Raw genomic sequence first — 12,985 nt, 5'->3', positions numbered from 1 at the left:
GAGAACATGAAAAGGTGGGAGTTGCCCAACCAACTCTGAGAGGCTAATTCATTAAGAGAAAAAACGTTTGTAGTGAGAATCAAGATGGCCCATTTCAGACGGTTGACAAGAAGCTGTGAGGATACTTAACATGGGGGAAATAGATTCAATGTGTGCAATGGCTCAGCCATTCCCAGTCTCTATTCAAGCCTAAATTGATAGTGTCTAATTTGCATATTCATTCAAGTTCAGTTTCTCATTGGAGTCTGTTTTTGAAGCTTTTCTGTTGCAAAATTGCCACCTTTAGGTCTGTGACTGAGTGGCCAGAGAGGCTGACGTGTCTCCCACTGGTTTGGGGGTTTTTTAGGGAAGGCTCTAGTCTTCACTGGACAAACCCGGGTGATTCTAGAGAAAATCAGTGGGGAAACGCAGGCTGCAGGGACAGGGCCACCCAGGGGGGAACAGGACAGTTGGCCTTAGGCCCCGAAACCGAGCGGCATTGCGATCTGGCATGGGGGGGGTCGCAGCACCGCCCACGTTTGACCCAGCCGTCCTGTAACTGGGACAATCCTGAGCCGTGCTGTGACCCTGCACATCAGGTCACGCTGCCTGGAGCAGAAGCTGATGCTGCAGGGGGTGTGTGGGGCTCCCCTAACCACACCCCAATGCTGGGGCCTTCCCTCAGGGGTCACTTTCTTGGCAGGGTGGCGGGGGGCTTCAGTTGCAGATTTTGCCCCTGGGCCCTAAAACCTCTGTGCGGCTCTAGTATCAGAGGGGTAGCCGTGTTAGTCTGGTTCTGTAGAAGCAGCAAAGAATCCTGTGGCACCTTATAGACTAACAGATGTTTTGCAGCATGAGCTTTCGTGGGTGAATACCCACTTATTCGGATGCAAGCAGTGGAAATTTCCAGGGGCAGGTGTGTATATATAAGCAAGCAAGAAGCAAGCTAGAGATAATGAGGTTAGATCAATCAGGGAGGATGGGGCCCTGTTCCAGCAGCTGAGGTGTGAAAACCAAGGGAGGAGAAACTGGTTCTGTAATTGGCAAGCCATTCACAGTCTTTGTTTAGTCCTGAGCTGATGGTGTCAAATTTGCAGATGAATTGGAGCTCAGCAGTTTCTCTCTGGAGTCTGGTCCTAAAGTTTTTTTGCTGGAGGATGGCCACCTTAAAATCTGCTATTGTGTGGCCAGGGAGGTTGAAGTGTTCTCCTACAGGTTTTTGTATATTGCCATTCCTAATGTCTGATTTGTGTCCATGTATCCTTTTCCTTAGAGACTGTCCAGTTTGGCCGATGTACATAGCAGAGGGGCATTGCTGGCATATGATGGCATATATCACATTGGTGGACGTGCAGGTGAATGAACCGGTGATGGTGTGGCTGATCTGGTTAGGTCCTGTGATGGTGTTGCTGGTGTAGATATGTGGGCAGAGTTGGCATCGAGGTTTGTTGCATGGGTTGGTTCCTGAGCTAGAGTTACTATGGTGTGGTGTGCAGTTGCTGGTGAGAATATGCTTCAGGTTGGCAGGTTGTCTGTGGGTGAGGACTGGCCTGCCACCCAAGGCCTGTGAAAGTGTGGGATCATTGTCCAGGATGGGTTGTAGATCCCTGATGATGCGCTGGAGGAGTTTGAGCTGGGGACTGTATGTGATGGCCAGTGGAGTCCTGTTGGTTTCTTTCTTGGGCTTGTCTTGCAGTAGGAGGCTTCTGGGTACACATCTGGCTCTGTTGATCTGTTTCCTTATTTCCTCATGTGGGTACTGTAGTCTTGAGAATGCTTGGTGGAGATTTTCTAAGTGTTGGTCTCTGTCTGCGGGGTTAGAGCAGATACGGTTGTACCTCAGTGCTTGGCTGTAGACAATGGATCTTGTGGTGTGCCCGGGATGGAAGCTGGAGGCATGAAGGTAGGCATAGCGGTCGGTAGGTTTTCGGTATAGGGTGGTGTTAATGTGACCACCACTTATTTGCACCGTGGTGTCTAGGAAGTGGACCTCCCGTGTAGATAGGTCCAGGCTGAGGTTGATGGAGGGGTGGAAGCTGTTGAAATCATGGTGAAATCATGTGCAGCTCTGAGAGCCCCAGACAGCTGGTTAGCAAAGCCAGCAGCTGATGGCCCCATAACACCTTCCAGCAACACCCTGCATCCCAGCTCTGCCTGCCCCCTGCTAGAGGGCAGCGTGCTGGCCCCTGGATGACAGCTCCCGGCCAAAGGAAAAGAAGCAGTAATGGTGGTGGAAGAGTGAGACTGGGGGTAGGAGGAGCCTGTCCTTTGCTGTGCCTTGTTCCCCATCAGTAACCCCCTGGGATCCGGGCTTTTCCAGCCGTGAGGGGGTCATAGGCAGAGCGTCATTTGGAACGAAAGAGGCGCCGGGGCTACGAATTGCCAGCCCCAGAGGTGCCGGGGCTACGAATTGCCAGCCCCAGAGGTGCCGGGGCTCAGCCCTGGAAGCCTCGATACAAAGTAAGCCCTGGTTTTAGGTGGCTGCCCCAGTACCACTGCCCAGGTCTGATCCAGCCCCTCCGCCTGCCCCCCATTGGCTCCTGATTTACACCAGCCCGGTGGGGTGAGAGGAGGATCAGGCCCTGGGCAGGATCATGCCAAGCCCAGCTGCATCCTGCTGCCAAACCGGCTCCTGGGACAAAGCACTTTTCTTCACACTGGCTGCACAGAGCTGCCTGCAGCCCCACCTCAGGCGGGTCAATGTCCAACCTCCTCCGCCCGCCTGCGAGCTGCTTAAAAGGGCAGTGCCTGGGGCTGGCAGCGCAGCATTTGCTAATGGGCCCAGCCGTGTGCCTGGGTCTGCTAGCTTGTCCTGGGGGCCAGCCACCACCCAGCAACTTCCCAGCACTGGTGTTGGTGCCGTCCCCTCGTCCTCACCTACTGTGATCTCATTTATCCCCCTCCCCATGCACCTGCCTGTCCCTCCAGCCCATCACCTAGCACCTGTCTATCCCCCCACCTGGCTATCCCTCCAGCCTGACACACCCAGCACCTATCTATCCCCCCACCTGCCTGTCCCTCCAGCCCATCACCCAGCACCTGTCTATCCCCCCACCTGCCTGTCCCTCCAGCCCGACACACCCAGCATCTGTCTAAACTAACCTAACTAGCCCCTATGCCCCATCTAACTATCCATCCCCATACACGCCCCATCTATCTAGCTATCCATCCAATCTAGCTAGCCCCATACCCCCCATCTATCTAGCTACACTCCCCACACACACACTCACTGCTGCTGTGTAATGATCATCACCCCAGCTCTCTTCACCCCCACTAGAGTCAATGCACTTTGTAAATGGAGACCCGAAGCCCCAGCACCCCTGGGGGAGCCGGATGGGGCTGTGGCCAGATTTTAGTCAGCGTGCGAATCAGATCTGGTGAGAACTCCAGTCCCGAATCCTGAGCCCTTTGGTTCGCTAGTGAGACAAAACTCCCCCGGGGCTGCCCTCACGCCCGCTGGTGCCACATCAGCCTCCACTGACATCAGCCGGACTGTACCGGGGCGAAGTCAGCCCCAGCGAGCACTTTGCACAAGCTACAAAGGACCCAGGGTTTGCTTCCGTAAAGCTACACTGGTGGGACCAGCAATTTCAGCAGGGTGGGTCTGTGCGTGTGACACCAGAGGTGGGTGTGTGCCTGCACATGAGCCCATTTGTGTGTGTGAGAGAGAGACCCTGCATGTGAGAGAGATCACGTGACGCCACGTGTGACCGTGTGTGTGCGAGCGATCACGTGACTGGATGTGTGACCCAGTGTGATTGGGCGGGTGCCTGCCATTGCCAGCAGGGTGGGTGGTGCTGCTGCCCGATGGGCTGGCCATGCCGGGAAGGATGCGGGGCCCTGGTTAAGCGTGGGAGGAGGGACAGCATGAGCCCCCCCCCCCCCCAGTTCACTGAGCCAGGCTTGAGCTGGCCGAGCGCTGGAGCTGTCACACACACAGGACACCGCAACCTGGCCTGTTGCTTCTTCCCTCCACGCTTTGCCGCTCCAGCCTGGAGGGGACGGGGGGAAATACCTGGGCTGAGCAGCACCAGGGGACAATGCGTAACGAAGGGGCAGCCCCCCACCGACGCGCCTCCGTTTGCCAGAGGGGCTCTGGAGAGCAATACCCAAGGCCCTCTCCCCACAGCCCCTGCCCCCGTCTCTGCAGGGCTCCCCACTCCCCTCCCCTGCCCAGCCCTGTGTCTCTGGTCCCGGGCCCCTTGCAGGGAAATCCAGTCCACCGAATGCCAAGAGCCAGGCCCGAAGCCTCCACCCGCCACACCCGCTGGCAGCTAAAGCCCCTGCCTCGGCTGGGGGCATTGGGTGCCAAGGAGCCCTTTGCCCTTTTAAGGCCCGGGGTGGGCGTTGGCTGGGGCTGTCCAGGATGCCGAGATCCTGGTCTGAAGCAAAAGGCTGCGGTGTTAGGTGCGACCAGGCTGGCTGGGTAACAACCTGCTCCCTGGAAGGAGGCGAAGGTAGGTTGTGCGGCATAATCGCCCCAGGCCCAGCCCTGGGGGCCCCGCACCAGGGCCTGGTGCCCCCCAGCCACTCCCAGCCGGTGCCTGGCGCTCAGTAACCAGGGGATTGTAGAAATGCCGCTCTCAGCGGGAACAGGCACCTCCAGGGGGTGGGTGAGGCGGGGACACACTCAGCTTCGCAGCCAGGGCCTTGTAAACCAGCAGAAAGTGTTTCCCGTGTGTGTGTACACGCGTGTGGCTCTGCACGCATGTTCTCTGTGTGCGTGTGCACACGTGCTGTGGGAGTTTGCACGTACGCTGCGTGTACGGCTGGGTGGCGAGCGTGTGACTGTGCACCCTCGGGTGCTCGGAGGGGTGCTCAGGGAGCTGCAGCGCCGGGCCCCGCTCACAGGTGAGGCGCATGCAGGTGAAAGCCGGGCTGCCTGCAGCACTGGCAGGAATCGCTGGGTCCCCAGGGCGCAGCCTCCTGTGCACCAGAGGGTCGCCAGGGGACGCCCAGCCAGGCCCGAGGGTGCGCAGGGTGCTCCAGCCCTGCCTGGCGCTCTAGGAGGGGTGGGGGGGGGAGGTGGGCAGTGACGCTGCCTGACGGGCTCCTGTCTGTCTCTGTCTGTCCCAGATGGGGGAGCCCGGCAGCCCCGCACTCCAGGCTGCTCTCTTCGAGCTGTGCCCCAGCAGCGCCGGACCGAGCCCAGACCCCCCATTCGCCCTTCCAGAGCCGGCTCCCCCCCCGGAGAAGGGCTTTGAGACGTGGGCAGTCAGCGGGGGCAGCGTGAGTCGGGGGCCAAATGCGGGGGGGGGGGGCAAGCCGGGGCTCAGACACCAGCCCAGGTGGGCTCCCCAGGTCACTGTAGGACGCCTGCTCTGCAGCACGGGGGCAGGAGCAACATACCCCATAGCCGGCTCCGCGCTTCCCAGGGCCCTGCCCCAGGTCCTTAGCCCCGCGGGGCCCCGCCTGCCTCGGGGGGGGGGGTCCCTCTCTGCCAGCCTTCCGAGGCAGCCACCTCTGGGGAGGGAGCCAGCAGCTGTCCCACCACATGCAGCCGCACTGCACCGGCCAGGGGCCGGAGAAGGGTCCCATCGGGGCTGTGGAGATGGGCTTTGGCCCGGGCAAGGGAGGTCAGGCCCCACTCGCGGCAGACGGGCCCTGGCATTGCCGAAAGCGCCAGCAGGGAGGTCTGGGCAAGGCAGCACGTCCAGGTGCCCCTAGCCCCATTCTGGGGCACGTCCCACAACCCCGAGGTGCCCCCTCCCGGGCGTCTCCCAGCCAGGGCCCCCTTCCCGTGCCGGGCAGGCCAGGGCCGCCAGCTCCAGCCCATGTCCCCGCTGCCCGTTGCAGGGGCTGAACGACAGTGAGCCCGAGGACTTCCTCAACGTGCTCATCAACCCTAACGAGGTGTACAGCCTGGGCAGCGCGCAGGCCTCCCCGGGCAGCGACAGCGGCATCTCGGACGAGCCCGGCTCGGACAGCCCCCAGCCCGGCGAAGGGGCCCCCGCCGCCTTCTGCACCGTCGTCTGCGACCCGGGCGAAGCCCTGCACAGCGACGTGGTCTCCATCCAGCTGGGTGAGCGTGGGCAGCCGGCTCTGGGCACGGCTACCAGCCACGGAGACGCCAGCGCTGGGCTCCCTGCCCCTCCCCAGGGGTCAGCCTCAGGGCGAGGGGAGTCACTCGTCCCCCCGAATCCTCCACGCTGCCCCACCGCTGCCCCTTGTCCTGCCTATGGGGCGGCCGGCGGAGACGAGCGCTCCGTGTAACCTGCCACGTTGCACGCTGGGAGCTCCCATCCGTGCCCCTCTGTCCAGCCATTCCCCTGCCCCCCATCGCTCCGTCTGCTGCACTTTGTACCCCGACGTCCCCTGGGCATTGCCCCTCACCCCAGGGACAATAATCAGCATTTTAGCCCCCGCCGGCCCGAGGCCCAGCAGCACCTCCCCCCTCACAGCTGGGAAGCAGAGAGGTGGGCGGGGGGGGCTGAGGGCAGCGTCCGAGGCCCCCACGCCTGGGGACGCTCGCCCAGGTGGAGGTGGGCCGGGGGATGGGCCAGAGGAGCAGGATCCCTGCTCAGTCCCGGCCTTAGAGCTCCCCCCATTCCTGCCCCACCTTTCCCCGGCTGGGCACACGGGAGGGGGCTCTGCCCCAGGGAAGCAGCCATCCCTGCCTCATGCCTGACCCCCGTGCTGCGTCTCTGGCCCAGGTGACTGGTCACCCCCCTTGCTGATCCCTGACGCCTGCATCGTGAATGAGCTGCCGTCTGCACCCCCGTCCGCCGTGGCCAGGCCTGGCACGGTGCCCGTGCTGGTGAGCGCTGGGGACATGCAGGCAGCTGTGGCCCTGGTAAGTCGGCTCAGGAGCCCCCTCCTCTCACGCTGGACTGGCCAAGGCGGCTTTCCGGGGTGGGGGAAGGGCCGGGCAGGACTCGGCTCCCCCCTGGTCTTTGTGAGAAGGTGGCACAATGCCCCACTCACAGCCCCCCACGCCCCCCACCAGGATCCCCTGTAGCTGAGCAGCTGCGCACAGTGCCCGAGGTGCCGCCCCTGTCCCCGCCGGAGCAGAGCGAGAGTCGCGCCCCTCCCGGCCCTGAGGGATGTGGAGGGCTGGGGGAAGGGGAGGGAGGACACCCCCCCCCCCGGGCTCTGCAGAAAGTGATTCTCTCCAGCAGCTGCAGTTCCCGGATCTGTTCCTGACGGACGAGGAGAAGCGGCTGCTGTCACAAGAGGGGGTGTCCCTGCCCAGTAACCTGCCGCTCACCAAGGTACAGGAGCCAGTGGGCGTGAGTGTGCGGGTGGGAGCCAGTACCGTCCTGAGTGTGCCTCCAAGTGTGCAAGGAGCGTGCAAGCCTGCACGAGGGCACGTGCAAGTACCCGTGTGCGCAGGCCCAAGCAGGAGAGGGTGACTGCTGGTGCGAGTTTGCAGGGCAGAGCCTGTCCACGGGGGCCTGTCCTGCCTCCGGCATGCGGCCGGCCCCAGGGCCGGGAGTGGCCAGTCCAGCTCCACCCACCTGGCCCTACCTGCCCCGGGAGCCCTCGACATGCCCAGGTGCTCCACCCACCTGGCTGTTAACCCGCAGGGCGAGGGGAGCCCTGGGGAGGGTCAGACCAGAGACAAGAACAGGGATTTGCCCCCCCAACCCAGCTCCCTGCAGCTGGGACCCCTGAACCCTGGGGGGGACGTGAGCAGCGCTGCTGGAGGGCCGGGGCAGACACCCCCCTGAGCTCTCAGGCTGCGTCTGCCCCCCAGGCCGAGGAGCGGCTCCTGAAGAAGGTGCGGAGGAAGATCCGGAACAAGCAGTCGGCCCAGGACAGCCGGCGGCGGAAGAAGGAATACATCGACGGGCTGGAGAGCCGGTGAGAGCCCCCCCCGCCACACACACAGAGCCCCCCACAAGGGCACTGCCGGCCCTGCTCAGAGCCAGACACTGGGAGTGTCCCCCACTGCCGAGCTGACCCTTCTCCGGCACATCCTGTGCCAAGGGTGCCAGCCGTCTGCCCTGCCACAGCCAGGAGTCTGTGCGTCCCGGGGGCAGGGGGTGCTCGCCTGGGCTCTGGGAGGGCAGCTGGCCAGGACCCGAACCCCCCTTATTCTCTTCTCCTGGCAGGGTGGCAGCATGTTCAGCCCAGAACCAGCAGCTGCAGAAGAAGGTGCAGGAGCTGGAGAAACACAATGTGTGAGTGTGATGGGACCATGCACCCCCACACCCCTCCCAGAGCCAGGAGAGAACCCAGGAGTCCTGGCTCCCATCCCCCCCCACTCTAACCGCTAGACCCCACTCCCCTGCCAGAGCCAGGAGAGAACCCAGGAGTCCTGGCTCCCATTCCCCCCCCCAATAACCGCTAGACCCCACTCCCCTGCCAGAGCCAGGAGAGAACCCAGGAGTCCTGGCTCCCATTCCCCCCCCCATAACCGCTAGACCCCCACTCCCCTGCCAGAGCCAGGAGAGAACCCAGGAGTCCTGGCTCCCAGCCCCCCCTCTCCCTGTTTCCCACCCCCCGAGGATCAGGGTGCATTAACAGAGCTGTGGGGAAGCCACTGGAAGGTGCAGGGGGGTTGGAGGGTGGCTGGTGATGCAGGGGGTCCCTGACATGATGGTGGCACAAAGGCCACTGGGTGAGCACCCGCCTGGCTCTGCTGCTGGGTTCTGCGCCCCCTCCCCCCTCAGGAGCCCCCCTTGAACGCTGTCTCCCCCCACAGGTCCCTGCTGGGCCAGCTGCGAAAGCTGCAAGCGCTGATCAAACCCACGTCCAGCAAGGCAGCACAGACCAGCACCTGTGTCCTGGTATGGGCCGAGCTCCCGCGCTCGCGGCCCACACACGGCACGAAGCACCCGGCCCCACACACGGCCTGCTCCGGGGCGGGCACAGAGCACCCGGCCCCACGCACGGCACAGAGCACCCGGCCCCACGCACGGCCTGCTCCGGGGCGGGCACAAATCTCCCGGCCTCACGCACGGCACAGAGCACCCGGCCCCACGCACGGCCTGCTCCGGGGCGGGCACAGAGCACCCGGCCCCACGCACGGCACAGAGCACCCGTCCCCACGCACGGCCTGCTCCGGGGCGGGCACAGAGCACCCGGCCCCACGCACGGCACAGAGCACCCGGCCCCACGCACGGCCTGCTCCGGGGCGGGCACAAATCTCCCGGCCTCACGCACGGCACAGAGCACCCGGCCCCACGCACGGCCTGCTCCGGGGCGGGCACAAATCTCCCGGCCTCACGCACGGCACAGAGCACCCGGCCCCACGCACGGCACAGAGCACCCGGCCCCACGCACGGCACAGAGCACCCGGCCCCACGCACGGCCTGCACACAGCGCCGGGCCAGACACACTGCTGGGCACATCCGCACAGACACACTGGCCTGTGCAAACTCCCAGCCACACACACTGACGCCCTCCATCCCCCCACAGGGCCACACACACTTACCACCAGGTACAGCCCCCTGTGCGGGGGGGGCCTGGGCATCCAGGATGGCGACACCCACGCAGCAGTGCCCACAATCCACATCTACGCACAGCCCTGCACAGCCACACAGTGCCGCTCCTGTGCACACCCACAGCCCGGGCCCCGCTGTGCACCCACTGACCCCCCCGAGCACCCCCCCCCCTGCTCCTGTGCACACCCACAGCCCGGGCCCCGCTGTGCACCCACTGACCCCCCCGAGCACCCCCCCCCTGCTCCTGTGCACAGCTGTGCACCCACTGACCCCGAGCACCCCTGCTCCTGTGTGTGCACACCCAGCCGGGCCTTCCACCCACCCCCGCTCCTGTGCACACCCACAGCCCGGGCCCGCTGTGCACCCACTGACCCCGAGCACACACCCCTCCCCTGCTCCTGTGCACACCCACAGCCCGGGCCCGCTGTGCACCCACTGACCCCCAGGCACCCCCTCCCCCGCTCCTGTGCACACCACAGCCCGGGCCCGCTGTGCACCCACTGACCCCGAGCACCCTCCCCACTCCTGTGCACACTCACAGCCCGGGCCCGCTGTGCACCCACTGACCCCGAGCACTCCCCTCCCCGCTCCTGTGCACACCCACAGGCACCCCGAGCCCCCTCCCCCGCTCCGGTGCACACCCGCAGCCCGGGCCCGCTGTGCACCCACTGACCCCAGGCACCCCCTCCCCCACTCCTGTGCACACTCACAGCCCGGGCCCCGCTGTGCACCCACTGACCCCCCCGAACACACACACCCCGAGCACACACACCCTTCCCCCCGCTCCTGTGCACACCCACAGCCTGGGCCCTGCTGTGCACCCACTGACCCCCCTGCACAGGGGCCGAGCTTTGATCCTTCTCCCTCCTCCTGCAGATCCTGATCTTCTCCCTGGGACTCATCCTCTGCCCCAGCTACAGCCCCCTGCGCGGGGGGGCGCAGGGCAGCCAGGGCGGCTACCAGCCCACGGGAGGTAACAGCCGGGACGCTGGGGGGCGGGCGGGGGGGGCGGAGCTTCCCCCTAGACCCAGGCAGGGGTCAGAACCGAACCCCCCCAGCCCAGGGCTGACCCTCTCCAACGAGCTCCCCGGAGCTGTTCCCCTCCAGGGCGGATCCGGGACCTTCCTGGCGCTGCCTGGCCTGGCTCTGCCCAAAGGGATCGGTCCAGGGACACGGCCACAAACAGCAGCTGTCCCCCCCCCCCGCGCCCCCGCCCCACTGGCACAGGGCCCCCCCCACGCCCCTGGCACAGGGTGTGCCCTGCCCCACCAGCCCCAGCACAGGGCCCCCACGCCTCTGCCCCACTGGCACCGGGCCCCCATGCCTCCGCCCCACTGGCACAGGGCCCCCGTGCCCCCGCCCCACTGGCACAGGGTGTGCCCTGCCCCACCAGCCCCAGCACAGGGCCCCCACGCCCACGCCCCACTGGCACAGGGTGTGCCCTGCCCCCCCCGCCCCCAGCACAGGGCCCCGCGCCCACGCCCCACTGGCACAGGGCTCCTGCCCCACTGGCACAGGGTGTGCCCTGCCCCACCAGCCCCCAGCACAGGGCCCCCCCCCGCCCCACTGGCACAGGGCCCACTGGCACAGGGCTCCCCCGCGCCCCGCCCCACTGGCACAGGGTGTGCCCTGCCAGCCAGCCCCTAATGCTGCCCTTCCCCCCACACCCCAGTGATCTCCAGGAACATCCTGAACCAGGGGGAGTTCTCAGAACTGGCCGAAGCCCCCGGCACCCAGGAGCCGCCGGCCCCAGAGCCTGAACCACCCCTGGGGGAGCAGCTGGGGCCCGAGGCTGCGGTGGAGGATGGAGTGGAAGGGGCAGACGGGAGCCAGAAGGGCACAAACGTATCCGCTCAGGCCCAGCTGGAGCAGCCGGCGGCTCCCATGGGGCTGCCCCAGGGGAACGGACCTGGAGCCAGCAGGGACGCAGCTAAGTCAGCGCATGGCGACGAGATGTGAGGGCAGCAGGGACCAGACGGGCCGGAGAGCTGCGTTCCCAGGGCAGGGCAGCGACAAACCACAGCAGACGCGCAAAGGAAGCAAATTCTGACGGCACTTTGGCTAAAACGGTGTTTGATCCCCCCCTTGGCAGCCCAGGTAAGAAAGGTGTGAAACGAGGGAGCCGGGTTCCCCGAAACTCTCCCCAGCCTGCCTGGAAATGGTAGCGCGGCGGGTGAATTGGGAGAGCGGTTAAAGCATCTCAGAGTCACGGACGATTGTGTGTTGATCGCCGAAAACACCATCAGGCTCCAGAACACGCGGCGAGAACTCGACACACGAAGCCGCCACGTGGGACTGAAGATTCACCGCTCCAAAGGGAAATGCCCTCGGTCGGGCACCTGGCCAGAAGCCCGAATAACAGTCAGTGGCGAACCAGTGGAAGAGGCCAAGACATTTCCATGCGCCCTGCTCAGGAAGCTGAACTCTGCAAAGGCAGCAGGAACTTGGTGCACATTCAGTTCTGGCCAGGAGGCTTCTGACTGGAAGGAAATAAGTAGCCAGAGTCAAGCTCCCCCCAGCTCCACCCACAATTCCACATTGCCCAGCTGGTTCTACTGAAATGCTCAGACAGGCAATTGTCCACCATTAGGTTCCAGAGTCAGCACCGTACCCCAGGCTGCTGGCGCCTCTCTCTGTGCTCTCTGCTGACCCGGGGGTGCAGCACCGTGGCGGGGGGGGGAGGGGCAGTTTCGTGGGAACCAAAAGGGCTGGAAATGTTCCGTTTTAGACAAAAGCTTTAATGCTGCCGGCTGCACCAGGCGCAGATGGGAAAAGGCCGGTCTGGGCAGAGCCTGCCCCTGGCGCGTTGCAGGGAGCTGGGTTCGTATCGCAGGGAGTGCTAGTGGCACAGCTGTTTTCTAGTATGAGCCCCCACCCACCCCGTGCCAGTGGCGTCTCCAGTTAATAAAATATCCTGTTTAGTTTTCACCTGGCTCTGGGTTGGTCTGGGACAGGTGGCTCCGGGTGCAGAGCATGAGCACACATTGCCACGAGGATCTCAAAGCACCTAATGGGCTCTGCAGAAACATCGGGCTTGCTTCACCTAGCACTGAAATGCAGCTACCTCTGGGGTGGCCTCGGCAGCTGTGCGACAGCAACATACACAACGGATTGGGCCAGGAAGTGAAGAAAAGGATCAGATCCAACCGGAACAACAGGGTGAAACCTGAGCAGAAGCCGGGGCTAAGACACCACAACCTGCCAGGGGCTAATTTCATATCTAATCGCAGCCCCTTGCACCACGTCAGGGCAGCACGGAGAGGCGCACACCCCTCCCCCAAACCCTGCAGGCATTGGGGTCAGCACAGCCTGCTAGGGGAGCCCCCCAGGACCCCCACTTGTGTAGCAGTGCAGAACCTCGCTCCTTTCTGCGCTGCTGGGCAGGGCTCTGTGTCCTGCTGCTGCTGGAGGGAACAGGGCCCGGGAGCTGCCTCAGCCGACGCGGGCCCCACCTGGGACCGACACCGGGGGGGCTCTGCTGATGGGCTGAGCAGGGCGGGGGCCCAGCCCTGGGATTTTGGCTGTACACGGAGCGTTAGCGCTGCCTCCCGCCGTCCCTCCTCCGGTCCCGAGCGCCCCAGCCCCGGGCCTGCCTGCCCTGGGTGTTCAGTGGGGCC

At 64.6% G+C, this 12,985-nt stretch overlaps 1 protein-coding gene across 2 annotated transcripts; it reads left to right on the top strand.

Moving 5' to 3' along the window:
* Positions 1 to 4,226: 4,226 nt before the first annotated feature.
* CREB3L4 (cAMP responsive element binding protein 3 like 4) lies at positions 4,227 to 12,500 on the top strand. 2 transcript variants are annotated; one of them, XM_039513363.1, is made up of 10 exons: positions 4,227 to 4,436; positions 5,056 to 5,208; positions 5,776 to 6,001; positions 6,633 to 6,772; positions 7,098 to 7,190; positions 7,676 to 7,782; positions 8,034 to 8,102; positions 8,627 to 8,711; positions 10,245 to 10,341; positions 11,041 to 12,500. In XM_039513363.1, the coding sequence occupies exons 2-10, from the start codon at positions 5,056 to 5,058 to the stop codon at positions 11,325 to 11,327; spliced, it is 1,257 nt and encodes a 418-aa protein (XP_039369297.1). In that variant the 5' UTR covers positions 4,227 to 4,436; the 3' UTR covers positions 11,328 to 12,500. The 2 variants fall into 2 exon arrangements, with proteins under 2 accessions (XP_039369297.1, XP_039369296.1); XM_039513362.1 differs by having other exon boundaries at positions 7,095 to 7,190.
* Positions 12,501 to 12,985: the final 485 nt, after the last annotated feature.

This window comes from Mauremys reevesii, linkage group 24, assembly GCF_016161935.1.
Source record: "Mauremys reevesii isolate NIE-2019 linkage group 24, ASM1616193v1, whole genome shotgun sequence".
NCBI classification, from domain to species: domain Eukaryota; kingdom Metazoa; phylum Chordata; order Testudines; family Geoemydidae; genus Mauremys; species Mauremys reevesii.
The sequence above is the reverse complement of the archived record's forward strand: the minus strand, read 5'-3'. Positions and strand labels throughout refer to the sequence as shown.

Bases quoted from the DNA above. Each gene is read 5' to 3' on its own strand.
- CREB3L4 (XM_039513362.1), top strand. From the start codon at position 5,056: ATGGGGGAGCCCGGCAGCCCCGCACTCCAGGCTGCTCTCTTCGAGCTG. The intron at 6,773-7,094 runs GTAAGTCGGCTC...GATTCTCTCCAG, and splicing joins TGCAGGCAGCTGTGGCCCTG to CAGCTGCAGTTCCCGGATCT. The intron at 8,103-8,626 runs GTGAGTGTGATG...CTCCCCCCACAG, and splicing joins GAGCTGGAGAAACACAATGT to GTCCCTGCTGGGCCAGCTGC.